At 40.7% G+C, this 26,580-nt stretch overlaps 4 protein-coding genes and 1 non-coding gene across 6 annotated transcripts; 1 reads left to right on the top strand and 4 right to left on the bottom strand.

The window, feature by feature from the left end:
- Positions 1–2,510: 2,510 nt before the first annotated feature.
- LOC115681884 (mitochondrial phosphate carrier protein 3, mitochondrial-like) lies at positions 2,511–5,968 on the top strand. Its single transcript, XM_030605983.2, has 6 exons — positions 2,511–2,872; positions 3,586–3,947; positions 4,036–4,079; positions 5,049–5,263; positions 5,360–5,484; positions 5,574–5,968. Exons 1-6 carry the CDS (start codon positions 2,540–2,542, stop codon positions 5,632–5,634), a joined length of 1,140 nt encoding a protein of 379 aa, XP_030461843.1. The 5' UTR covers positions 2,511–2,539; the 3' UTR covers positions 5,635–5,968.
- Positions 5,969–6,947: 979 nt separating this feature from the next.
- LOC115681885 (V-type proton ATPase subunit C) lies at positions 6,948–11,670 on the bottom strand. 2 transcript variants are annotated; one of them, XR_008814972.1, is made up of 12 exons: positions 11,448–11,670; positions 11,261–11,329; positions 10,949–11,076; positions 10,620–10,719; positions 10,138–10,205; positions 9,911–10,052; positions 9,612–9,728; positions 9,234–9,359; positions 8,674–8,757; positions 8,503–8,582; positions 7,116–7,408; positions 6,948–7,044 (listed from the first exon to the last, which is right to left on the bottom strand). XR_008814972.1 is itself a non-coding variant. In XM_030605984.2 (11 exons), exons 1-11 carry the CDS (start codon positions 11,565–11,567, stop codon positions 7,309–7,311), a joined length of 1,134 nt encoding a protein of 377 aa, XP_030461844.1. In that variant the 5' UTR covers positions 11,568–11,670; the 3' UTR covers positions 6,948–7,308. The 2 variants fall into 2 exon arrangements, 1 of the variants encoding a protein (XP_030461844.1); XM_030605984.2 differs by having other exon boundaries at positions 6,948–7,408.
- Positions 11,671–13,180: 1,510 nt separating this feature from the next.
- On the bottom strand, positions 13,181–13,253 carry TRNAK-CUU (transfer RNA lysine (anticodon CUU)). Its single transcript has one exon. It is a non-coding gene; the product is annotated as a tRNA-Lys (tRNA).
- A 1,437-nt stretch (positions 13,254–14,690) lies between these two features.
- LOC115681811 (B3 domain-containing transcription factor FUS3-like) lies at positions 14,691–17,379 on the bottom strand. Its single transcript, XM_030605886.1, has 6 exons — positions 17,140–17,379; positions 15,747–15,836; positions 15,505–15,605; positions 15,279–15,325; positions 15,096–15,172; positions 14,691–14,984 (listed from the first exon to the last, which is right to left on the bottom strand). The coding sequence occupies exons 1-6, from the start codon at positions 17,377–17,379 to the stop codon at positions 14,691–14,693; spliced, it is 849 nt and encodes a 282-aa protein (XP_030461746.1).
- Positions 17,380–21,597: 4,218 nt separating this feature from the next.
- LOC115681812 (B3 domain-containing transcription factor FUS3-like) lies at positions 21,598–24,085 on the bottom strand. The gene is made up of 6 exons (XM_030605887.1): positions 23,858–24,085; positions 22,665–22,754; positions 22,430–22,530; positions 22,200–22,246; positions 22,018–22,094; positions 21,598–21,891 (listed from the first exon to the last, which is right to left on the bottom strand). Exons 1-6 carry the CDS (start codon positions 24,083–24,085, stop codon positions 21,598–21,600), a joined length of 837 nt encoding a protein of 278 aa, XP_030461747.1.
- Between the last annotated feature and the right edge of the window lie 2,495 nt (positions 24,086–26,580).

Raw genomic sequence — 26,580 nt, forward strand, 5'->3', positions numbered from 1 at the left:
TTTGGTGATCAAAAAATTAATTCGGGATAAATTCGTCACAAGTGTATCAGTTTGGGATTTTCCGTCGATCAGAATAATCTTGAGGATCACACCCGCAGCGCGCTGCAACACCGTTTGATCGAGCCAAAGCTCCATGCTTTGCTTTGGTCAAAGTTTCGAAATGGACGGTCGACATCCATCGATTTTTCCAAAAACATTGGCGGGAATATGCCTTGGGACTCTTCTCCATGGAGTCGTCTTTCTTTTAATATTTTTATACACCATAATTTTCTACCCCTTTTTTCCCGCAATAATCACGGTTTTACCCCTCGTGGAGATGCGCATTTTCGTCGGCCACTAGGTAATATGCGAATTGGCTTTGAACGGCACCCTTTTTCATCGTGACCACCTTTACTGAAAAAGACATTAAATTGGGTAGTATGCATGGGCTTTCTTTTAATCCAATTAGGAAAAAGAGCAGGTGTACCAAACAGTCTAATACTTGTCGCAAAAGTATAATTGATAAGCGCGATCCAATCATGAAATTTGTCGAATTGGCGTAATCAAGTCCCTCCGTTAGCTTCATCAAATTTAACCATAGGAAAATGCCGATGTGATTTTGTCGCTCATCTTCTACAGCTCATTAACAAATTAAAATTTGCACCATGGATATAGGGATAACGACACAAACAGTCTCTGAACTTTAGCCTAATGTGCAATTTGGTCCCTGAACTTTAAATTTGTTCAATGTAGTCCATAAACTTTAGATTAATGTTCAATGTAGTCCCTGGACTTTTAATTTGCTCAATGTCAGGCCTGAACTTTTAGTATATATTCAATTCAGTCCTTGAACTATATGAAAATGTTCAATGCAATCCTTGAACTTGAATTAATGGAAATGACTGTATTGAACATTTTCATATAATTCGGGGACTGAATTAAACATGTACCAAAAGTTCAAGGATGACATTTAGCAAATTAAAAGTCCAGGGATCACATTGAACATCGGCATAAAGTTTAGAGACTACATTGAATAAATTAAAAGTTCATGAACCAAATTGCACATTGAACCAAAATTTATGGACTGTTTGTGTCATTTTTCTCTTGGATGTATGTTAACATCAATCTTCTTCGGTTAAACGTTATATAAAAATGATTCTTTTGAGAAGTTCATCTTCTTCTTTTTGTTATATACAACAAATGATTTATCGTTGGCAATTCAATGTGTGTAAAGGAAACCAACTTAGAGCTCATCTTCTTCTTTCATTCTCGATATCATTCATTAGCTACAAACCTAAGTTGTTGAGAAAACCATCGAGAGTTGACCCTGTGGACACCCTTCCCACATGGAAAGGGGAGATGGGGAGTTCGAATTCCACCTTTTCAGGATGGTTGGGGAGTGGGGACGTTTAATTTCAGGTGTGAGTTTCGACTCCCCCGTTCTACAATGAGACAGGACAAAAGTTTAATAGCGAATTGAAAGTTAAAGTAGGACAAAGACCAAAAAAACAAAGTTATTGAGAACATGGACCCCGCACGTGCAACAACAAAAATGCTCGAGCTTCATCAAGCTTGAAGAAGTTTGGAAGATGAGGAGGCCATGGTCGAGCTCGACGAATCCCTAACGGTCATGGCCAAGCTCCACTAAACTCGAGCAACTATGGCTGTGAGCACCTCTGGACATTCTCATATATCATGCCCCACACAAGAAAATATTTCGTCTACCCCTCGTATCACACGGCGATGACATATGAAAAAGGAGAGATTCTAGAATTTTTTATAAATCTATTGAGATGTATATCACATGCACCAGATGTAAAATACCACACGAACCATGCAACCCATATGCAAATATTCAAACCAGCAACACAAGTAATCGGTTCCAAGGCGGGTCGGTTTCTACCTTGAAACCTTAAACGGGTCGAACAGGATTGGTTCCCAGTTTGTGGAATTGGGAACCAACCCGCCTAATTTCGGAGCAGTGATTTTCTTTTTTTTTTATTCGTTGGTTCTTCTATTCTTTATAGGTTGGATTTTTCAATAATAAAAGAAGAGATAATTTACTGATTACAGTTTGCTTCAAAATAAAAAAAATTAAAAAATATTAGCCGGTCTGTCAGTCTGATCTGATTCTTTACGTGGAACCCGGGAACCGAACCGGCCCTCCCGAAAACCGCTCGGAACCGATCAGTTTGGGTTCCATACGGTCCGGGTTTCTCGAGGTCGGGATCGGTGCACAGCCCTAATCCTCAAAAATATTCCTTCATTTTTTATTTTTTATTTTTGCCGGGTCGCAGCCAGCTTCCGTTGACCAATGGCAGTATCGCAATTAACGGCGAAAGCGGAGGGCCGATGCTCAGCGGCGGGGGGGGGGGGGGGGGGCCCGCCGTCGCAGTAGACATCACGCGAGGGTTCCTCCCATAAAATCGCCGGCCCCCTTCCCTCTCGCTTTCTCTTACACGGAGGAAATTGTTGGAAACGAAGAACCCTTCATTCCCCTCAACCTCTCTCTCTCTTGCTACTACACGCGCATTTCGCAGATCTCGGCCGCCCACCATCCATGGCGTTCGCCGACAACTCCAGCTCCCCGCGGCGGCAGCAGCAGCCGCCGCTGATCCCCAGCTTCCTCTACGCCGCCTCCTCCTCCTCCTCCTCCAAGTCGCTGTACCTGGAGAAGATGCTCGGCTCCTCCGGGCCCCGGTCCTCCCCCGCCGCGGCGGCGGCGGCGGCGGATCGGAGCGGATTCCTGGTCCCGTCGCCCAAGGAGCCGTCGAGGAAGATGGAGATGTACTCGCCCGAGTTCTACGCCGCCTGCACCTTCGGGGGGATCCTCAGCTGCGGCCTCACCCACATGTCCGTCACCCCGCTCGACCTCGTCAAGTGCAATATGCAGGTCGCCCCTCGCCCCTCCCCCCGCCCGCGCTCTCGACTTCCTCGGGGGCGATATCTCCCCGCGTTTGCTCCTTTTTCGGATTTCGCTCTTCTTCCTTCCTTCTTTTCGCGTGCGCGCGTGATTTGATTTGATTTGTCTTGGGGACTGGATCCTTTGCTCTCGTGTTCTGCGGATGTCTGTGTGTACGCGTGTATCGATAGCTGGTGTGCCTGATCTTTCGTTTAGTTTGCGAGTATCTCTCCGATTTTAATCGACCGAGACATTGGAAAGGATCGCGATTGGTTGTTGCGGCGTGGTTGGTTGCGCCTTTTGCTGTTCGCTTGCCATATTTCTGGTCTGTCCGCATCGGAAAAGGTGGTCATGTATGCGTGGAGAGCTCGGATTTTGCCTGAGCTGGCAATGTGTTAGTGAATACTTTTGCTGCCCCCCCTGAGCGCGTGTTAGATCTCACCGTGTAAACAATACCCATGAATGTGATGCACCGCGATCCTGTTTCCTTCTTGTGCCTTTGAGAATTTGGCCACGTATTGGCTGTTCTTATGTAGATTTATGGTTTGAATTGCTTTCCGATGAAGGACAATGTGTTGTGGGGTATATGGAGATTTGGCAAGTTACTTTACGTGGGCGGTCTGCTTGTTTTGGAGTGTTGTCTTCTTTTTGGTGTTGAAATGTAGCGATTGACATCTTATGAATCGTGTCTTGTGACAATTCAGATCGACCCTGCAAAGTACAAGAGCATTTCATCTGGTTTTGGAGTTCTATTGAAAGAGCAGGGCGTCAGAGGTTTTTTCAGGGGCTGGGTACCCACTCTGCTTGGTTACAGTGCCCAAGGTGCCTGCAAGTTTGGCTTCTACGAGTACTTCAAGAAATATTACTCTGACATTGCTGGGCCTGAGTATGCAACCAAGTACAAGACATTGATCTACCTAGCGGGTTCTGCATCTGCTGAGGTCATAGCCGATATTGCCCTTTGCCCCTTCGAAGCAGTGAAGGTCAGAGTGCAAACACAGCCTGGATTTGCAAGAGGTCTGTCGGATGGATTACCCAAGTTTGTAAGATCTGAAGGCGCTCTAGGGTATGTGTCCAACACAGCCGACATTTTGTTGGTTCAGCCAAGTCATAGTCTTGTTTGTGTTGTAACTTTCTCCTGCCTATGAATGCAGGTTATACAAGGGCATTGTTCCTCTCTGGGGTCGTCAAATACCATGTAAGTTTGGCAAATTACCTCTGTTTTTCTTAAGATATGTAGTTTTACCAAACCATCTTCACAATATTATCCTCCGCATGCTCAATTTCAAAGAGCGCTGGTTTTGTTAGCTTGTTTTTCCACTACATGTTATCCGTCAGTTGCTAAAGTAAGCAACGTGTGGGAATGGGAATTTGCCCATTTGCTAACAAGAGATCCAATAGTCTTAATGCATCATATGTCCCCATGGTTACTGAGTTTTCTACCAATATATACATTTAATGGTCTAGCGAAGCTACCTGTTACTGAAGTTGACCTTCTTGTAGTGGCCACTGTTGTGGTTTATTTGCTTCTCCATTTTTTCTGCTTTGCGCAAGAATATTACTAATATGTATAAAGCTCATCGCATTTGAGGATGTTGGTTGATATTTACCCATGTTTTACTTCTTATGGCGACTGGTCTTCCAATTTGTTGACTCTTGCATGCAATAAGAAACTTTCTTTATGATGATGGAGAACTCGTCAAGATCACTGGTATCTTGTGAATAAGTAATGTCAGAAATCATGTCCCTAGCAAATAGCTTAAGCTGGCAAAGAATTTAGGCGCCTGTCTTGATTGAATTTTATTTTTTGCTTAATCTAAATCTCGAATCCTGTGCACTTTGATTTTTTTTTTTTTATATCCAAAACTCTTGAAACTTTCACAACGCTCCAATGTTGACACTTAGATTCACATACAAATTTTTCATAATTTTCTGAAATTTGAATACTATTTTCGATTTTGGCAGGCTTTTTGCTTTTATTCAGATCCAAATATATAGCCTATAGGCCCTAAGATAGTTTGGGTTGGGACTTTCTTTGCTGTTGTGCGGATCAGTCCCCTGATCTACTTATTTGCCAGCTATTGCATAGGCTGGCTTCTATACAATTTTGAGATTTTGACAGCACTATCTGCAGGAACTTTATTAACTAACATGCATTTTCTTGCAGATACGATGATGAAGTTTGCATCTTTTGAGACCATCGTTGAGATGATCTACAAATATGCCATTCCCCAACCAAAAGATCAGTGCAGTAAAGGTTTGCAGCTCGGGATCAGTTTTGCTGGTGGTTATGTGGCAGGTGTTTTCTGTGCTATCGTGTCTCATCCTGCTGACAATCTTGTCTCTTTCCTCAACAACGCAAAGGGAGCAACCGTCGGTGATGTGAGTGCTCCACTTGCTGTATTTCCCTGGCGTCAGCCTCTTGGCTTGGATCTGATATTTGCTGTACTCACTACCGTTTGTTTTATCGTTGTGCAGGCTGTGAAGCAAATGGGTCTGGTGGGTCTCTTCACCCGTGGTCTTCCTCTCCGTATAGTCATGATCGGTACACTTACTGGAGCCCAATGGGGTATCTACGACGCATTCAAAGTTTTTGTGGGACTGTAAGTTTTCCTCAGATATTTTAGATCTCTTAAACTTAGTTTCTCTATAAACTGTTTGAATACTAATGGCGACTTATAATTAAATCTAGGCCAACGACGGGTGGTGTCACTCCGGCTGCTGCCCCCGCTGCTGAGCTTGCCAAGGTTTAGAATGTCTTAGTGACCAAGGGGATTGGCATTTGTCTCCGACATGAAGACTTATCTGCAATGGGAAGTAATAATAGTAGATTTGCTGGAGCTGGTTCAATGGCTCTCGAAGTGATTTGACTATTCTTTCATATTCGGAACTCAAGTGTTCAATTTTTTACATGACTGATTTTTGTTCTGGGAAGGATGGCTAGGTCCTGTCCTTCGGATCTATTAAAATCTTTTTGTAGTTAGGTCCTATGTTCTAAATTCGGTCGAAACTAAGGTTTTGAATCCCCCCCGTTAAGGGTGACAGAGGCATGAAATTAAATAAACAGACAGTTTGGGGGCCATAGCAGGAGGTATACTTTTGGAGACTTGAGATATTTTGCATTTTGTTTTAAACATCCTCTCTCATTGTTCTTTCTTGTTATCTCTTTTGCCTTGCTCATCCGAAAACGAGCTGTTATATTTGTTTCAATGCCCACTAACTGTCCTTCACTCCCTAAACTCTGCTGAGCTGAGACGTATGGAAGCCGCAATCGGTGTTGTGTGACTTATATTGCTTGAAGATATCGGCCCTCTGTCCAGGTGCAGCGTGGCGAGGACCGTATATTACCCAATGCCGTGTTCTCTTTGGCTATATTGCATGCATGCTCTTTGATAGTACCTCCAGGTTGCCCCCGAAGCTTTGCGAAACTGGTAATACTGCAGTGAGCCTTATTCGGTGACGAATTTGTCGTCAACGAACCTTGGATTCTGGTTCATAGCTTCGAGTATTTCAGTGTTTCGTGGCACGTCGCCAGCAATGATTTCGTGAATCGGTATAGCAGAATATGCAATAAGCTTCCTCGAACGAGCACCAGCACAATTCGGCATTAAAAGAAGCGTATCGGCAAACTTAAAAGGGACACCTAATTCTGCATATGGTAGACGTTTACTTCCAGCGGGAGGAGCTGTTTCTAATTTCAGCTCGTGTACATTCCACTGAGTAGTCCAGTTAGCGCACTTCACCACCAACGATATAAGAATTAAAGAAGAAACGATCAGCTCTAACGCAAATATGCAGAAATCGAGCCTTCTACTTTTGTTGTGTTCGGAATCAATGTCGAAGAAATCGAACCTTTCACTTTTGTTGTGCTGGGAATAAATCTGTAGTCCCATCCTTCTCTTTTCAGCTAGTTTCATGGTTTTTTTACCCTTTAAGTTGGATTCGCGGTTGGCGATTTTTTTCTTGTGCTGGCGTGAAATATAAATTTTGCTAAATACCCTCCTCAGCAGGCAAATTGAGCGTAACCCTATCTCAAGTTCGCCATCCCCAAAACTCAGAAGGCTCATTCACCAGCACAAGTAAAAATCTTATCTATAATTATTAAATGGAGAATGCTCGTCAATTGATCTTACTACCCACAGTATAAATAACCAAAAGGATATCTATAATTATTAAATGGAGAATGCTCGTCAATTGATCTTACTACCCACAGTATAAATAACCAAAAGGATACCCACAAAACCATCACTCACATTCAATAAGAAAAAAAAGACACCCCCACTTGGAACTCCAGAACGCTAAAATTACAGAGAAATAACCAAAGAATAAGTTTATTGATGCTATAATACAATATCTCAGCTGATACCTGTCCTCTGTTATTACTTAAACAGACGAATTCCCGGGACTTGGACCATCTCCAACGGTCATCAAGCAAGGTTGATCGTGAAGGAAACGTACGGATGAGAATCTGGATCACCTCCCAGCCCGGCCATCCCTCCGGCATCTTCTTCAGATTTCCAGTATGCACTGTAATTAAGACAGATGCGATCAATAAGTCAACAATTATTTATTCAGGAAAGGCTGCATGATTAGCAGTTACTAATCTAGTATCCAACCATATTATGCAGAAAAAAATGGATAATGTGCGACTAATTAGATGTCGAAACCAAACATCAGACAGTGACTATGTGCGTGACAATTATTTATTCAGGAAAGGCTGCATGATTAGCAGTTACTAATCTAGTATCCAACCATATTATGCAGAAAAAAATGGATAATGTGCGACTAATTAGATGTCGAAACCAAACATCAGACAGTGACTATGTGCGTGCACCCGTGCGCGCACTCGCACGCGAGAGAGAGAGAGAGAGAGAGAGAGAGAGAGAGAGAGAGAGAGAGAGAGAGAGAGAGATCAGGCTTGCAGTTACATCATCTTCTTTGTAGTTCCGAATCTTCAGATCAAACAAAGCTATACGCATCATCAATTGATAGGTTAAACAAAAAGATTTCTCCTACAAGTTACAGAAATAGCCTGCCTTCTTTGTGGCCTTTTGCTTGTGGTTGTTCTTGAGATGATTCAAACTCAAGGTCAGCGATTCAAGGCATGGGGTAGAGAGAGAGAAAGAACAAAGCGACACCAACAGAAGTTACAGAATTTGACAAAGCAACACCAGCTATGACAAGAGAAGACATAGAAATTTGAATGTAGAGGAAGAAAGTTAATCAACAAACTCTGGCAGGAGCGGGGTGCCACGCCCGCCACCAAGGTCTGTAATTAACAAGATCAAAATTCCACAGAAGATCGCTCTCGGAAGTAGTTTTAATAGTGACTCCCACAGTAAGGTGAAAAAAGGGCAACTCGTATAGGTCTTGCCAGAAGACAATTGTGAAATAGCACCACAATCACTGAGCCTAAACTTTACAGACCAGGAGTGTGACATCCATAATTGACGACACAATAGTCTATGCTCTTCTTTTTTGGCCATGAATAGTCTACGCTTTTGACCATTGTAAAGGCTAGGCACTAGATTTTATCAGCCAAAGTACTCAAAGGAAACATGATGCAATACAAATTTAATCATGTGTTTGAAATTAATTAAAGCTTTTGATGTTTAACTTGCCTGTGTGTATTGTCGCACAAGCCTTCAAGAATTGAACGCACTTTTTTCTCACCTTTCACTGATGGAGCAAGAACACATGCCTGAAACCAAATCAACAAATTACTCCACATAAGTCAACTATAAATAATGAAAGCAATAGCAGTAAGGGACAGATTATGGCATCAAGCTCACCAAGAAAGATGGCGGTAAACCGTATCGTAAAATACTCTCTGCAAAGACACGCACAGCACAGAAGTGCATCCATGAACTGAAAACCTACAGTTAAGCAACCCATACAATAACAATTATGCCAAAGCAAAATAGAGCGACTGAAATGGTATAATGCACTTGTTATTGCAATTAACAGACAAATACAACAGCAAAATAATGTAATTTCTGCAAACATAAACGAGAAAAGAAAAGGAATCAAGTGATGCTTTAACGTTATTGTCATGGTAAAGGTCCAATACTATTTCCTTCAAATTAGAGGCCATATAACACTAATAAACTCTCATCACTCACTTTTCGAGCAAATATGAAATGATAATGACAGTAAGAAATCTCCCGTCAGGAAACCCCATCTAGAAATCGTAAGTTATCTCATCACATTTATCAGTTTACATGACTTCCCCAGTTTTAATAGTGCACCGGAGTCCAACCAAAGCCTGATGCTTTGCATGATGGACAGCAGATGTATATCTCCTTTCAAGATTAGCATCCCAGCTTCAAGATCAAGAATAACAAAAAAATACCTCTCCATAACTGGTATAGCACCATTGCAAAAGGGAGCTTCTAAAATTCTCCTGATCCCGCATCAACCTCTCCAACTCCTGCTTCCTGCCCTCTTGCGCCTCCGAATTGTATTCGAAGTCACGAATCTACAGGGCAACATAAAACAATCAATCAAATCTCCGATATATTCAAACGATAAGGATATCTTTGCTAAATGCACCTAAATGCTTTGGAAGAACAAAGCATGGCCAGGAGAGAACAATCTTTAGCTGAAAGAAATTCCAAAAGGAAAAAAAATTCTAGAAATAGGCAAGTTGAGGTCAGCTGTTGTTGAGTTTGGTCACTTTTTCAGTATTCATGCATCGGGAAAAGCCAGTGCAACTAATTGGGAGGCACACCTGAAAACCTCTTTCCCGAGCACTTGTCTGAAAGTTATCAGCAACTCGGCGAAAGAGCGTTACAGTGTAAAGAGCATATTCGTTATCCTCATGTAACTTCTTTGAGGATCTGGGGACCTGAATGATAATATAGAATTAGTAAGATAAAGCAGGGAGAAAGTAGGCCAGAGAGTTGCAGATATTATCCTGGCAACACATTACATGCAACAAAGGTAGTACTCATCGTAATAGTAACGCAGTGCCAGCGGTCATGAAAATAGCACACGGAGTGAGAATGTAGAGACAAAAGAAACACTTACCACATAACTTGTCAAAGTTTCATAGCTTGACAACCAATCCTTCTGTGAGTACTTAGGTACTATTGCGAGGAGAGTTATTAGGTTTTCTGACATGACAATATCCTCGGGTTTGACTAGATTTGAAAGATCGCGGACAGCTAAGCTGAAGTATAGAGAGAAGTAATCAAGCAATGAGTAATAGAAGCATTCATGCCATAGCCCAATCACAAATGGGATAATAGTTTCACCTTCCACTCTGCTTTCTGTTGATAGCATTGAGCTGACTCCGCACAGTGTTATGCTCAGCAACACGAACCTAACATACAAGAGATAGCTTTAAGACTCAAGCATCAATACATGTCTCGCTTTGGAAAAGAATCAATGAACTAACAGGCAATGTTCATGATAGCATTGTGTTAGCTTTTCACAAAAGAGGTGCCAAATTTGATGTCTGATGACCTACAGTTGCTAAGCAGACCTTTTCCAGCAGCATCAACAATAACAACATCATCAACCAACAAAGCCTTATTCGCTAAGCTATGTTCATCACATGAATGCTGGCATGCCCAATACTCTCCCTCAGCTAGACTATCAAGAAAGACATTCCTTTACGCAAACCGAAGCAAAACTACTTCTCCCTCACATGGACCAACCACCTCACTTAGCTAAGGAAGGCATCAACAGATAACATGTACATAGACTAAACATGAAAAGCAAAAGGGAGGTTTACCTTCAGATCATCTTCGATCTTCGCAACTTGTCCCTGAATTGTGTCAATAATCTCCCTCAAGGGAGCCATCGTAGGGTACTTGGCATCATCCCAGACAAACCTTCCATGCAAGATCAAGGCTCAGTTCCTGACAGAAAGATTACTCCCACATGCCAAAAGGTAAATAAAACACCAAAAAAAAGTTACACGAAGCAATTCTAAACTGTCACAAGCTCCTCCATCACCACAAAAGGCCTGAAATTGAATTCGTAACCGAAACACGGGCACCAATTCTATGACACTACCAATTCTCCAGAAGAGTACTGACACAATTAAGAACAAAAACATACCTTGTGAGGTAAGAATCAACGGGCACACCATCCACTGTAAGGGAACTGCTCTCCACGCCCGACACCCTCTCCAACTCCTCGATCTGGCGCCTGATCTTGTGCGACACGCCTTCCACGAAGCTGTTCGACTGCGCATTCCACACCCACAACACACACATCCGATCACCCACTCCACCAAAAAAAAAAAAAAAAATCCAGCAGATAAAGCAGCTCGCGATCCTCGAAATCCCCGATCAATCCCCAAACTAGACAAACCAAAAACACACGCACGCCGCGCGGAAAACACGAAAAGGAGGGAGGGAAGGAGATCACCTTCAAGAGATCGTCGCTGAGAGCGAGGAGAGAGTCTAGGGTTCCGACGCGGAGATTGGGTATATTGAACTGCAGAATCGGGGCGGGATCAGCTTCCAATGATTCGACAAAGATCGAGGGGGGAGGAATGAGAGCATCGTTTCGGAGTCGGATCTCGAAGAAGAAGGAGGAAGAAGAAGAAGAATACCCGGTAGAGAGGGGTGTCGAAGGAGTGCCTGGAGATCTGCTCCTGCACGCGGTTCCACAGGGAAGCGGCGGACATGGAGCCCTGCACCGGAAGCGACACCACCCAGTATCGGCTCGCCATTGTCTCTCGAGCTCGCCGACGGGCAAGGGAGGGGGACGGAGGGAGGCGGAGGGAGGCGGAGGCGATCGGCGACGGCGGAGATCGGCGGCGGCGGAGTGCGTCCGAGTGGAGCGATGCGGTGAAGCTCCCTTCCTTTCCTTTCCTTTCCTTTCCTTCTCTTTTGCCCCGATGTCGCTCCAAAAATCGCACAGGCTGCGGGGCCGCTCCTCTTTCCTTTTGTTTTTTTTTTCCTCTTTATTAGAAATTGGTGTCGAGACACGTACTATAATACTCGCGAGTGCTATCCTATTTCATATTATTAAACAAAGAAATCATGTTTTTTTTAAAATCAAAGTGGGATTATTTTTTTGGGTCGGAAAAGTCGATTATTTTGGGCATAATTTGCTCCGCGAAAAATATGACATTTATAGAAAAATGTTTTCCGAGAAGTTGTTTTTCAAGAAAAACAATATATTTTTCCGGTGTCCAGCTCATTCTGATACTTGATAAGGAGAATCTCATTTGATATTCCTAAATAGATATGCACTATTCGAAAGGCTAGTGATTTACGCATGGGGTAGCCAAGGAACCCGGAATGGGGCACCGGGGTCTCAAGCCAGGATCCTCGAGAACTCAGTGCCTGTGTTCGGCTCTATAGAACCCCGGCCTGGGTCTACAAAGGCCGAGCCCAGGTCTTCAACGCCTAGGCTTGAGTCTATTGAGATCGAGCCCCGAAACCCGGCGCCCCAGCCTAGGTCTATTGAGGCCTAGCCTGAGACTTTGGTATTGGTTCCTACGCCAGATCCATTGAGGCTGGGCATTGAACCCGACACTCAAGTACCCGATCCTCCGCGAAACAAACGAAACCTTAAATAAAAAACATCGACTTGTACTTTCATAAGAATGGATGAATTCATTCACAAAAATGGGAAAAATGTTTAGGGATAATTTGTTGTTGATAACAAGAATATTATCCGCTGACTAATTTTTTTAAGCGATAAAACCAATCATTTTTAGGAAAATATTTTCCCAATCATTCATTTTTTTATGAAACAAACTAACTCATAGTGTGTATATGTTTCAAGGAAAACTTCATGAGAAATCATTTTTTCAAGGAAAATGTTTTCCCCTTTTCATGTTAGGGAATTCATTTTTCCTAACTTTTAAGCATGCATATTTTCTTTAATCGTAAATGATTTTCCGTTGATCGATCATTTTCAGCAAACCAAACGCGTGGAAGTTCAAATAACTAATTCGAGGAATTTTTTCTTCACTAAAACAAACACGCTCATAATGTGAGATTATTAATATCAGCGAGTCGGGTACATATTCACGAAAAAGATCACGGTGACTGTCTTAAAGATGATTTTGAAAAGTTAAAAGTGAGGTAAATGGGAATTTTAATTTAGATATATATATAATTAGATAGATGGTTTAATTATTATTGTTTATATATTCCGTTTTAAGTTCGGAAAGCCCCAAGGTAATAAACAAAAAATTAAAAAAAGAATTGGGTCTGCACTCGATCATTCATTAATACACATTTTTAGAAATTCTTGAAGGATATTTCAAGAAGGAATGTAATAATATTAGAGCTTCATTTGTCCAAAAAAATGAAATCGCTGAAGAACACGCGCCCACCGTGGGGCTCGAACCCACGACCACAAGGTTAAGAGCCTTGCGCTCTACCAACTGAGCTAGACGGGCTTTTGTTGATGGTGTGCTTCATCTTATCTACTTATAGATACAGATGGCGGATCTCATTTTCTTTCCTTTATGTGTTGAACTTGATGGACTCTTACAGAGGTCCTTTTCTTTGGATGATCCAGATCGATCATCTCCTTTTTGTCGAGGGGTGATGATATGGTACCCGCACGCGGGAGTTTGTAATTATGGCAAAAGTATGCGATATAATTTAACGTAAACTTGTCATTTTTTGGGGAGAAATTAGATAGACCGACGCACGCGCTTACTAAGAGACCAATTAAGGAGTTTAGCCGAAATATAATGACCCCAATCTAATTTATTTCCCAAAAGATGATATTACAGCAGAATAAGGGCTTAATTCTCGAGTTCACTTTTTTGCTTTTTTTTTTTTTTATGGAGTTGGGGCTTAATTAGACGATGATTAGCATTGGAAATCTTACATTGGAAATCTCGAGTTCACGACAAAGAGTTGAATCCGATCTTACAATTAATTTGAAAAGAAAAGAAAAAAAAGAAAGAGGAATGGAAATACAAATGATTTACTTGTATAAAGTTCTAAAAATCTGGGACCACTCAATAAATTGTAAAAGGAGTTTGTCGCGTGCTCGTGGACATTTGCTAGTTAGCTAATGGGAAATGTTACGATTTTCGATGCGTTAGCTAATCTTAGGTGTATAATATTTACTTTGAAAGCATTGAGATGTTACTCATAAGATGTGCTTAGCAAGTATCTTGCTGTTAACAAAATCCATTTTACATTTTGCTAGTACATATCTATAAAGGAAATGATCGGATAGAAAAAAAGATGAGTTACTTATGAGTACGTCAAGAAACGACTTACGAAATGAAGTTGCACAAATTGAAGTTACGAGGGATGAAATCGCACATACGGGATAATTTACGGGGAGAAATATGGATTTTATCCAACTTATGATTATGAAAAAGTTATTGAGAAGTGAATGATAGTCGATTAATGAAGGGGAAAACGAAGTTAGCAAAAGATAATAATTCTTGTGTTTTAGATAACATTGGAGATGTAAAAATAAGTTTAAAAAAGAATAAAACTATCGATCTTGCAACAAATTCTTATTAAGTGCTCGAATGTGACCCACATGTAAAATCCTACTCACAATATTTATGACAAGGATTGTCACATTACTTTTTTTTTTTGTTACTTTGATAAGCAACTTCTTTAATACTCAACTACACTTCCCTTATACATACCAAAAAACTGATTTTATAATAACAATGAAAGCATGCCACAGAGTTTGATATACACTCGTTATTTCTTATTGAAAGCTACATAGATAAGCATATACCTGGATTCAAAAGATTAATATATCCATCTTGGCCCAAACATAAGTCACCCTCCCCCCTGAATTTGTTTCCAGTTCTAGCAAAAGGTAGCTTTAATTCGGCTTAATCAAGATCGTGACCTTAACAGAAGTCATCGAAGCACCAGTTCTCGACCATACCGAAGCTTTCCGGCGGGGAAATCCTGGCGTAGTTGGTCATGGATCCGCCCAAAAAATCAAGTGGAGAAGCATTCGAGAAGCTGTTGTCGTAGACAAATGACATCTCCACGTCGTGATCGATGGCAAGGTAACTCTCATCGAAGGAGTTGATGTTACTGTTCATCTCATCACGGTCTCGAAGAGGGAGGTCGCTGATGATGCTCTTGGTGATGTCTGTATAAACATCTTCTTCAGAAGCTTTTTTGGCCTGAATCACCTGCCAAAATGTAGATAGTTATAGCAATTACCTGTTGTCAATAATCAAGATAGCTGTGCACTAGGAAATTGTCACAATCTCGTTCTTGCATTAGAATAGCATTTAACTTACATAGTTGTGATTTAGACAGTCTTGGTACACCATGATATAGTCTCCAAGTTGTAACCCATGTATGGTGACAAAATCCCCTAGGACATAAAACAGACCATGTAAGTTCCTATTGAGTATCTAGAAAGCTAAAAATAAACAAAGTCAAAAATTGAATCTTACTCAACTAAACAATGACGTGCATACCGGTGTTCTCAAGGACATACATCCGACTGTTGTTATTAGGCCAAAATCTGTGGGAAGAGAGATGTCAAACAATGTCGCTGCATCAGCGAGAAGCACGGAAAGAAAACATGGTTCTGTCTTAATTACACTTAGCCAAAACTTTCTTAGGTGAGCTAAATTGGTCACTACAAGCATGGACCAATGTGCTACCGTTGTGATTTAGGTTAATATAGAAGTATACTCGAACCTGTATTTGAAGCTCCATGTGTGATGACCATCCAAATCATGCATGTTTATGAAAATGCCCTCCTTGGATTCAAGCGCAGGAAGATGAGTCTCCGCTGCTTTCTGAAATAATTTGTGCAGTTACCAATTTCAAATTATTAGTAATAATTACTACCTGTTAATACTAGCAAATAGCCCAGAGTTGAGATTTTCAGATAGTAATGACAAATAGAGTTCAATATATGTAGAAAGCTAAGAATATACCTTTGGGAGTATCATTCTTCTCAGGGAGCTCACATCACTGTTCTTGAGTTCCTTTTGGAAGAGGAACCTCAGTCTCCTTGGATCGATTTCCTATAATTAAATCCAAGTCATCAAAGCTTTACTGAGATTATTACAAAGAGGATACTCACAAGGCTTACCAAGGCTCGCAGCAAAGTCAAGTGAAGATCATAATTCGCAATTCAAGTAAGCTAGGATATCCCTTGTGGGAAAAAAAAGCGGAAATCTACAGGCTAAACTAATGGACAAATTAAGTCCGAGCGTAAACTAATACCAACAAGATAACATACCATAAAAACGACTATCGTTACGTTACGGTTGTTGTCACCCAAATGAAATACACTGTGCTTTTGTGGATCCAGACAACTTATTAGAAACGGCAAACTCGAAACGCCTAAACCGACCATTGTAAACAAGATCCGTTGCCGGTAGCCGCTATCCATTAGCAAAGTAAATGCCGGCCGTTAAACAGAACAAGCTCATAAACAACCCAAAAGAAGTTGTAAATCTGACCAATCGACCCCAAGTCTCCACAGGAAGCCATTCAAGAAAATTCCCTATATGTATATGATCAAAATCTAGTAAGTCTCTATATGAAGATTGGACTAAACGAGACCGAGGGCCTAATCATAAGATATATGCGAACGTTTTTTTCCCTCTTTTGAATCAAATATCTAGAAACGTTATAGATATAAATACCAACTACATACATGCTATTTTCGCGATATTTACAGCTCTTCCCAACTTTTAGATTCTGTGAAAGCCCTCGGACATTCCTGAAATCTCATGTCCCCTGGTCAGCTTATATCAGCTCGGTACCTTAATCAGATCAAAACGTTCTTGGGTTCTCGTTATTTTCTCCCCATTTTCTCCCCGACTTTTTCCCTGTTTTTCGCCATCTTTCTTTGCTAATTTATCTACACATATAGCGTCACTTCATCTTTAATTCATCAACATAAACAAAATTAATCAACTGCACACCGCGCGATATTCTTTCTTTTTTTTTCCAAGTTATTGATATATGGGGTCGATCCACTGTAATTAGTTCAGAGAAAATTATGCTTCAAATTCACTTCTCTTTGCACAAAAGCCCTGTTAAGAAGACACCAAACCCTAGACGGTAACTAGAGATTGAAAAAAAAGAAGAAAGAGACGGCATTAATTAGCGGACAAGAAATTTACGACGATCGATATCAACAGCGAAAGATCGACCTTGAAAATGAGAGGATCATCAGCGACCCCGTTTGACCAACCCAAGTTATGCAGAACATGACACCGATCTTTATTAACGGGGGATTCAATGAGAAAGAGAACCATCAGTTAATAAAGAAAAAGAAAGAGGAAAAATGGGAGTTTATCGAGGGGAGGGGCTCACACGTGCGTGGGGCTGGAGGTGGAGGGGGCAATGCGGCACGTGCGAGGCGGAGTCGCGGGGGAAGGTGAGGAAGCTGACGCGAGGGCGCCTGAGCCTGGCCATCCTCTTCCTCCTCCGGACCTCCCCGAGGGTGGCCAAGGCCGTGACCAGGTCGGACCCGTCGCGAACCGAGCCGGCATTGTGGTTATTGCCCGCCTTCTTCTTGAGCCCGCGATCCGCATCGTCCTCCACCACCACCATCATCATATGTTCCTCGGCGAGTGAGTGGTGGGTGGTCGTGGCTTCTGGGTTTCAGTGTAAAAAGAGAGAAAGAAAGGACTGAGAGTTTGTCGCAGATGGAGGAGCTACAGGTGGTGGTGGTGGTGGTGGTGGTGAGGTGGGTGCTGAAAAGAGGCCGAAGGAAATTTCTTTTTTAGAAATCTCTCTCTCTGTCTACTCTATACTCTCTGCTTTCTCTCTCTCTCTCTATATATATATTTTTTTTTGCTAAATCGTCTCTCTCTCTATATATATGATGAGTGATGAGTGTTCTTTACATTTCCGTTTTCGGGCTTTCTTCTTTTCTCTCCTTCTTTTGAAACTTTTATGTGCATTGTTGACTACACAGTGAGGCCATGGTGACGTGTGCATGCTGCATTCAGGCCATTGTGATTATTGTGATATCGGGGGTTTCGTTTTCGTTTTCTTTTTTTCTTTTTCTTGGCTTGTTTTCTTGCGGGAGCTAGGGTTTCGTTTTGGTGAGCACAGGAGGGGGCGAGGGAGTGGAGACAGGTGGGCGATGTGCATTCATTCGTGGAGGGTTGCATTTAGATCTTTTTCCTGTGTGGGTTCACAACAACGCACATGAATGTTCATGCGCATAAAGACATGTGATGCATAGAAAAGCAAGCCCGAGAGGATGGTGGTGACTACTGATGAGGGGTTGAACTAGGGTTTGGTTTGGGTTAAAGTTCAGCGGGTTAGCATTGAGAAACGGGAAGAGAAAAACAATGGGGTTAGAGAGAGAGAGAGAGATAGGGGTGGTGCGGTGGTGGGGGGAGGAGGGGAAGGGGTTTTGGTTTGGCCAAGGGGAGGAGGACGAATGGAGGACGTTAGGGTCCCAGGTGTTGCAAAAGTTCTGTGCTTTTCTTCCTCATTTTCCTCTCTCTCTCTCTCTCTCTCTCTCTCTCTCTCTCTCTCTCTCTAGTTTCATTAGTTGCTTCACCACCAACCCAGAAACCAATGGCGTTTTCTTGGGAGTTTTCTTGGAGGTTTCGTCCTCTTTTATGGCATAATACACGCTCTCTCTATCTCTCTCTCTCATTTCAATATTCAATATGGGTTTTGATATTTCTGCAACTCGAAACTCAGAGAACACACATGGTGTTTTTATTTTCTTTTTCTTTTTTGCATGAGGGCCATAATTTGCTGCGAAAGGTTTTCAGTTTTTACGTGGAGATGAGAAAACGTGTAGGTTTTACTCGTAATATGGACAAGGTTGTGACATCACTTTAATTTTGGACTTATGTGCGGCCATATAAAGTTTCTAATTTCCTCAGGTCCAGTTGCTTTTATATGTAAAAAATACGCTCTTTTTTTTCCAACATTCCCCCAAAAAGATACTCCAAACTTTCGCAAAATGATTAATCTCACTCGGGTCAATTGGTATTAAAACTCAATTATAAGGGCGCGAGCAATATGTACATTTTATTAGTTTATCTTATAGCATAAGATTAGGGATGAGTGCACCAAAAAAACTAAAACTTGTCATGAAAATATGATAGAGTCCTAAAATTTCAAATAGTGCAATAGAGTTTTAAAACTTATAATATTGGAGTAATAAAATTAACTCGGCCTAACTTGCTAAAGCAAAGACCCGATGTGTTTTTTTATTTATTATTTTCTCTTTTCTACATGGCTATTAACCTTAATTAAGTAAAGTAGAAGATGTTGAATGTAACCACCAAGTTCAATGTCAAGCCATTCAAACTCTTTCCCTGAGAAACAAAAACCATACAACAAGCAAATGACACGGAGGAGGAGCCATATTCAAGAAAGTGGGAAAAATTTATCGCATTTCTATGGCCTAAAGATTTAGGCTCTAACTTTGCCGCCCCCAACTTCGCCGGTGAGGGCACCCGCGATTTGCGGGGCGAGGGCTTGCAGACACTCCCCATGTCACGCGGTGGCGGTGATTAGAAGAATAAAGATGACTTAACGTTGGTCAATTTAATTGCTGCAATGTTACGGAATATCTGGAGATAGAGAAACATTTGGCAAGAATATCTAGAGATCTAGTTTTTTGGCAAGACAAATCGAGTCTATGGATTACAATTGTTAGAGCTCTCTCGATCTACAACTCCTTCAATCAACTACAACATGGAAGTTCCCCTCTAGCACTTGGTGAGATAATCGCACGCTAGATACAGATAATGTTGAAATAGTTTGTTATCATGAAAAGACGTGACTTTTTTCTCTATGAAAAGAAGTGATTGTTGACATGAAAAGTTGTGATGGTTTATCACGAAATGGGTGATGGTTGGGATAAATTACCTATTCTCAAGAGATGTGTCGATTGGTTGTTTATAAATAGCACCAAATCATACATTATTGTACACGTTTTTTTCAAAACAACAACTCTTCTTTGTAACTCCCCCTTCTTCTCTTTTCATATACAAAACTTTGATAACACATTCAAAGTGAAATTTCAAGAGAGAAATTGAGTAATTGTTGAATTTGTTTCTCTGCAGTTTTGGTATATATCATGGAGGTATATTTGTTCTAAACCTGGTAGCAATAATAGTGGGGGCAAAGAATACCTTAAGAACCGTAATCATCATCATGCATCAAAACATCAAAGATCTATAACTATTACTTTATCTTCATCAACTTAAAATAAGTATTAATGTGCAGTAGGCGATAATCGGCGGAGGAAAAAGGGAAAAAAAATAGAAAAAGAAAGAAAAAAGTAAAGAAAGAAAAGAGAAGAAAAGAAAAATAAAAAATTCAAAAAAATATTGAAATATAATTAAAAATTGTCAATGTTAACACTAATTGTATCACGTAGGGCGGTTAGCATCCACAATAGCGATTTTCGGCTAAAATTTGCTAGATAAACTTAATTGGCAAAACGTAAAGAGATTTAAAACTCAATTGACACAATTCAAAAGTTTAAGACTGAATTAGTGAAAGTATAATATATTTAGGACTTTCTGGACAAGTTTCTCCAATTTTTAGGATTCGATTGTACCATCTAGGGGTGAGCAAGATGGACCACCTAAACCGGGACCGGACCGGACCAATCGGGTTTGGTCCAATTCTCGGGAATATCGTTCCGGTTCTCGGTTCCTAAATGTGGAATCGATTTCCGGGCGTACGGTTCTCGGTTCTAGAGTGGGAACCGGACCGACTGAGACTAGACCGATAAATATATATTTTTCTAATTTTTTCATATATATATTTATTTACTTTTTAATTTTTTTTAAAAAAATAGAAAGCCTAATCTAATTTCCCTAATTCCCTCTTGCCTTTACCAATAAGTGATTGGTCCTATTGGAACCGGTCAACGGTCCTAAGACTAGCTGGTTCGGTCTCCAGTCCTAGAAACTGAGAACCTGTCCTCCCGGTCTGGTTCTCGGTTCTTAGGTTGGACAGGACCGAACTAGGAACCGCTCACCCCTAGTACCATCTAAAAGTTTTAAAATTCGATTACAATTTTGTGACAAGTATTGAGTCTTTCGATGTACTTAACTCTGTAAAGTTTTGTTTCTGGGCATTTGATTGCGCAGTTGGTAAATGGGCGGTAAATAAGGAGCTGAACAAAAAAAGTCAATTTGGGTAAATTCTGGATATTTCAAATTAGCCGATCTCTCTTTGTCTCGTTCTCTATCTCTAAATTTAAATTTGATTCTTGAGTGAGACCCGCGTTTATAAAAAAAAAAATTGGACTTTGCTAACATAATAGTCTTTGGACCATTGTAAGAAAAACAACATATTGTGATCCATAAATTCTTAAATGAGTAAACCCTACAATAATTTATAATTATTTTTTATTAATTTTTATGATGTAAAATATGTTATTGATCTTATAGTTACTTAATCATTTCTCAAAAAAATTCTCGTTTCCTTTTGGCAATTGCGATTTGGAACATTTCAAGTCACATAAATGCCACGCACGGGTTCTCCGGTAGGGGTAATAATTGGGAGGTCGTCCGAAAACTTCGTATATTCGCCCACAACACTCACTAACAATAGTCCAAAATAACAGACTGTTCAGTACAGCAAAAGCATTCCAGAGAGTTTGACATACACTCGTTATTTCTTATTGAAAGCTACATAGATGTAAGCATATATATATGGATTCAAAAGATCAATACAAAAAAAAGTTACCAATCGTGGCCAAAACATGTCACCTCGACTCAACATTTTTCAAGATCTAGCAAAAATCGGCTTTAATTCGGCTAAACCAAGATCATGAACTCAACAAAAGTCATCGAGGCACAAGTTGTCGACTGAACCGAAGCTTTCCGGTGGGGAAATCCTGGCATAGGTGGTCATGGATCCGCCCAAGAAATCAAGCGGAGAGTCATTCGAGAAGCTGGTGTCGTAGACAAATGACATCTCCACGTCTTGATCGATCGCAGGGTAACTCTCATCGAAGGAGTTGATGTTATTGTTCATCTCATAGTGGTCTTGAAGAGCCAAGTCGCTGATGGTGCTCTTGGCGATATCCGTATAAACATCTTCTTCAGAAGCTTTTTTGGCCTGAATCACCTATGAAAATGGGGATGATTATAGTGAATCCCTGTTGTCAATAATTAGAATAGCTATGTATTTGGAAATTTTCTCAAGCTCATTCATCCATTAGCATTTGTGTATATAGCATAACATTTAGCTTACATAGTTGTCATTTTGACAGTCTTGGTACACCATGATGAAGTCTCCAAGTTGTAACCCATGTGTGGTGACAAAATTCCCTAGGACATAAAAAAGACCATATAAGTTCCTATTGAGTATCGTGAAAGTGAGAGATAAAATAGTCGAAAAGTGAATCTTGATCAACTAAACAATGATGTGCATACCGGTGTTCTCAAGGACATACATCCGACTATTGTTATTAGGCCAAAATCTGGAAGAGAGATGTTGATTCAGCAATGTCACTACGTTAAAAGAGAAAAGCGAGGAAAAAACACAATGTTCCATCTTAATGATAGTCGGCCAAAACTATCCTAGATGAGCTAAATTGGTTACTATAGGCATGGCCCAATGTGCAACCAATGGGATTTAGGTTAATATAGTAGTATACTTGAACCTGTATTTGAAACTCCATGTGTGCTGACCATCCAAATCGTACATGTTTACGGGAATGCCCTCCTTGGATTCGAGTGTGGGAAGATGAGTCTCCGCCGCTTTCTAAAATAATGGTAGTTACCAATTTAAAATAGTTGGTAATAATTACTACTTGTTAACGCTAACGGCCTCAAGTTGAGAATTTCATATGGTAACAACTGGCAAAGTTAATTAGATGTAGAGACATAAGCATATACCTTTGGGAGTATCATTCTTCTCAAGGAGCTCACATCACTGTTCTTGAGTTCCTTTTGGAAGAGGAACCTCAGTCTCCGTTGATCAAATTCCTATAATCCAACTCGAGTCATAAAATTTTTTGCGACATTATTACAAAGAGGATACTCAGAACATGTATCATTGCTCGCAGCAAATTGAAGTGAATAACATAATTCATAATTCAAGGAAGCTAAGGATATCCATTGTGAAATCAGTGTCCGAGCATAGACTAATACCAACAAGATAACTTGCTGTGTAAAGGACGACTATCGTTACTTACAGTCATTGTCACTGAAATGACATACATAATGCTTTACTAGATCCAGAAAATTACTAGATATGGTGAACTCAAAATGCCCAAACGGTATGGAAGATCCATTGCCATCACCCGTCATATCCATTAGGAAAGTTAACATTAGCGAGCAGTTAAACGGAACCAATCGACTCCAAATATCCACATGAAGCCATTCAAGAAAATTCCCTAGATATATACATATAATCTCTATTATTTATAGGAATTCCATGGAGTCGTCATGTTGGATTGAAGATCTAATAAATCCTATACACGAAGATTTGACTAAATGAGACCAAGAGATATCAATGCTGAGCCCTTTGCTAAATCAGAAGATATCTTTGAACTCTTCTGCGAAAGCCCTCGGATATTATCGAAATTTCATGTCCCAATGTTCTGCTAATGATAGCTCTCGGCACCTTGGTCAGATCAAAACGTTCTTCGGTTCCCTTTGTTATTTTCCTGATTTTGCCCCTTTATTTGCTATGTTCAGAAACTATAAGCTTCCTAATATTCTTTGCTATTTACATGTATAGCTTCACTTGATCGTCAAATTCATCAACAGAAACGAAAATAACCAACTACCCACCGTACGATTTTCTCGAATTTAGATAAAATTATGCTTCGATTTTACTTCTCTCTGCAGATATGAACCCGATGTTTATTGTTTATTAATTACCGGAAAAGAAATTTATGAAGATCCATAGTAGGAGCCAAAGGTCGGTCTTGAAAATGAGAGGATTTTCAGTGACCCCATTGACCAACCCAAATTAGGCGGAACATGACATCGATCTTTATTAACGAGGGATTAAATGAAAAAAGGAATAGCTGCAATTGATAAAGAAATGACAAGGGCAAAAATAAATGGATGGGGGGGCTCACACGTGGGTGGGGCTGGAGGAGCGGGGGGCAATGCGGCACGTGCGAGGCGGAGGCGCGGGGGAAAGGGAGGAAGCTGACGCGAGGGCGCCTGAACCTGGCCATCCTCTTCCTCCTCTGGACCGCCCCGAGGGTGGCCACGGCCGCGACCAGGTCCGGCCCGTCGCGACCCGACCCGGCAATGTGGTTCTTGAGCCCACGATCCTCATCGTGATCCGCCACCATCATCATTTTTGCCCCACGGCGAGTGAGTGGGTGGTGGTCGTGGCTTCTGGGTTTCAGTGTAAAGGGGACGCGGGGAGAGAGAGAGAGAGAGAGAGTGAGCGGGGGAGGGGGGGGACTGAGAGTCTGTTGCAGATGGAGGAGCTACAGGTGGTGGTGGTGGTGGTGAGGTGGGTGTTGAGAAGAGGCCGAAGTCTAAAAATTTGTCTCTCTCTCTACTCTCTACTGTCTCTCTCTACGTGATGAGTGGTGTGGCTTTCTTTATATTTCCGTTTATGGGAAGGCTTTTCTTTTTCTCTCTCTTTTTTTTTGAACTTTCATCTGCATTGGTGATTACGCTGCGAGGCCATGGTGACATGTGTGCCTGCTGCATTCGGGTTCTCATTGTCATTTCCTTTTCGTTTTCTTTGGCTCGTTCTTTGGGGAGCAAGGGTTTGGTTTGGTGAGCGCAAGAGGGGGTGAGGGAGTGGAGACAGGTGGGCTATGTGCATTCATTCATGGAGGATTGCGTTTAGATCTTTCTCTGTGTGGATTCTCAACGACGCACATGTATGTCTAGGTGCATAAAGACATGTGATGGATAGGAATTAAAAAGAAACGCAAAGTCGAGAGGATGGTGATGACTGATAAGGTGTTGAACTGGGGTTTGGTTTGGGTTGGAGTTCAGCGGTTAGCATTGAGAAACGGGAAGAAAAACGATTGGGCTAGAGAGAGAGAGAGAGAGTGGAGTAATGAGGTGGTGGAGGGAGGAGGGGAGGGGGTTGGGGTCTGGCCAAGCGGAGGAGGACGAATGGAGCACGTTAGGGTTCCAGGTGTTTCAAAAGTTCTGCGTCTCTCTTCAGTTTTTCCTCTTTCTTTTGTTGTATTTTTCCCCTCTCTTTCCTGGTTTCGTCTGTTGCTTCACCACCAACCCAGAAATCAGTGGCCTCTCTCTCTCTCTCTCTCTCTCTCTCTCTCTCTCTCTTCAAGATTCGAATTGGGTTTTGATACTTCTGCAACTGGAAACTCAGAGAGCACACATGGTGCTTTCTGTTTTCTCTGGCATGAGTTGCCATCGTTTGCTACGAAAGGTTTTTGAGTTCTACGTGGGGATGAGAAAACATATATATGATCTGATTTTCACTCATGACATGGACGATGTTGTTGCATCAACTGTATAAAGTTTGTAATTGCCTCAGGTCTACTTGCTTAATTATATGTCGAAAATATCTCGTTTCTTTTTCGACATTTCATAAAAAGTGCTCTACTTCGACCAAAAAATAAAATAAAAAGTGCTCTACACTTTCGCAAAGATTAATTGGTAATAAAAAATATAATTATATAAGCCACTGAATTTTGAAAGATAAAACAATACACAGCTTAGACTATTCATAAATAATTATCGTGTGTAAGGTTTGGGGCTATTTCCACTCCTATATGACTAAATCCACTCCTTTTTTACAAGATAGACACAAATCGGCCTTAATAGTTTCCATATTTGCACAAAAATCGGCCTTAATGATTTACATATTTGCATAGTTTCTATTAACCTAGTTATTTTCCTTTCACGATTTACCGTCACATTTAAACTTATTATTATTTAGATTATAAAAATTAGTCTTTTCTTCATCATTGCTCTTACAACAACACATCTATTCTTTATTCCTCCACCTCAAAACTCACTTTCCCGGTGAATTCTTTTATTAATATTGTTAGTCTAAAATAAATTAAGTTTCTTTATTTACTACATCAAATAATTTGTGTTGTTTCATTACTATTGGCGAGACATTTTACATGGAGTATGTAAGACGTCATCGGAATACTAAGAAATACACTAAAAAATATCGACGTGAACAAGCTATGCATATCAAGGTATCTTAGTAGTTTTTCGTCAACTCTCCACGAATGATACTAATTTTTGTCAATCCACAATACATGAAATATCATTGGCATTTTAACAAAGTCTTATTTTATGCAAAGCTTTTATTAATTTCATCTTTTAAAGTTTCACACTGTGTAACTGTAGTCTTTGTTTGGAAAATCTTTAAAGAGGATTTTTTTTGCTTCATCCGATCATCCCATTTTATGTATATATATACATAAAAAAAAAAGAAAATTGATAAGAAAGAGTTTGATGGTAATATGCAAAACAATAAATGAAAGTTTATGAACATGTGACCGTGTTAAATAGTTATTTATGTTGAAATTTTTCTAGATTCTACTTGACAATTAATCATAAATTTGCTCGACAATGTAGATAAGAACCAATTTTTCTACAGATTTTTCTTCAATAAAGCTAATTTTGACAAAAATAAAGTCAAAGAAAACAAAGTGCCTCTTAATATACATGGAATACCCACCATTAACATTAACAAAACAACAGACAGACTTTTGGACTACTAAGATCCAAAGAGTGAAACAACTAAAGCTTGTGCTTCGACGTCCCTCCCTAGACTTGAAGATCAAGCACTCCATTCTTATTATGGAAATTTGATCATACATGTAGATAGAAAAACTAAAGAAAA

Source organism: Syzygium oleosum, unplaced genomic scaffold (assembly GCF_021117445.2).
Source record: "Syzygium oleosum isolate NSW1041296 unplaced genomic scaffold, Sole_v2.1 Sole_v2.02, whole genome shotgun sequence".
Lineage (NCBI taxonomy): Eukaryota > Viridiplantae > Streptophyta > Magnoliopsida > Myrtales > Myrtaceae > Syzygium > Syzygium oleosum.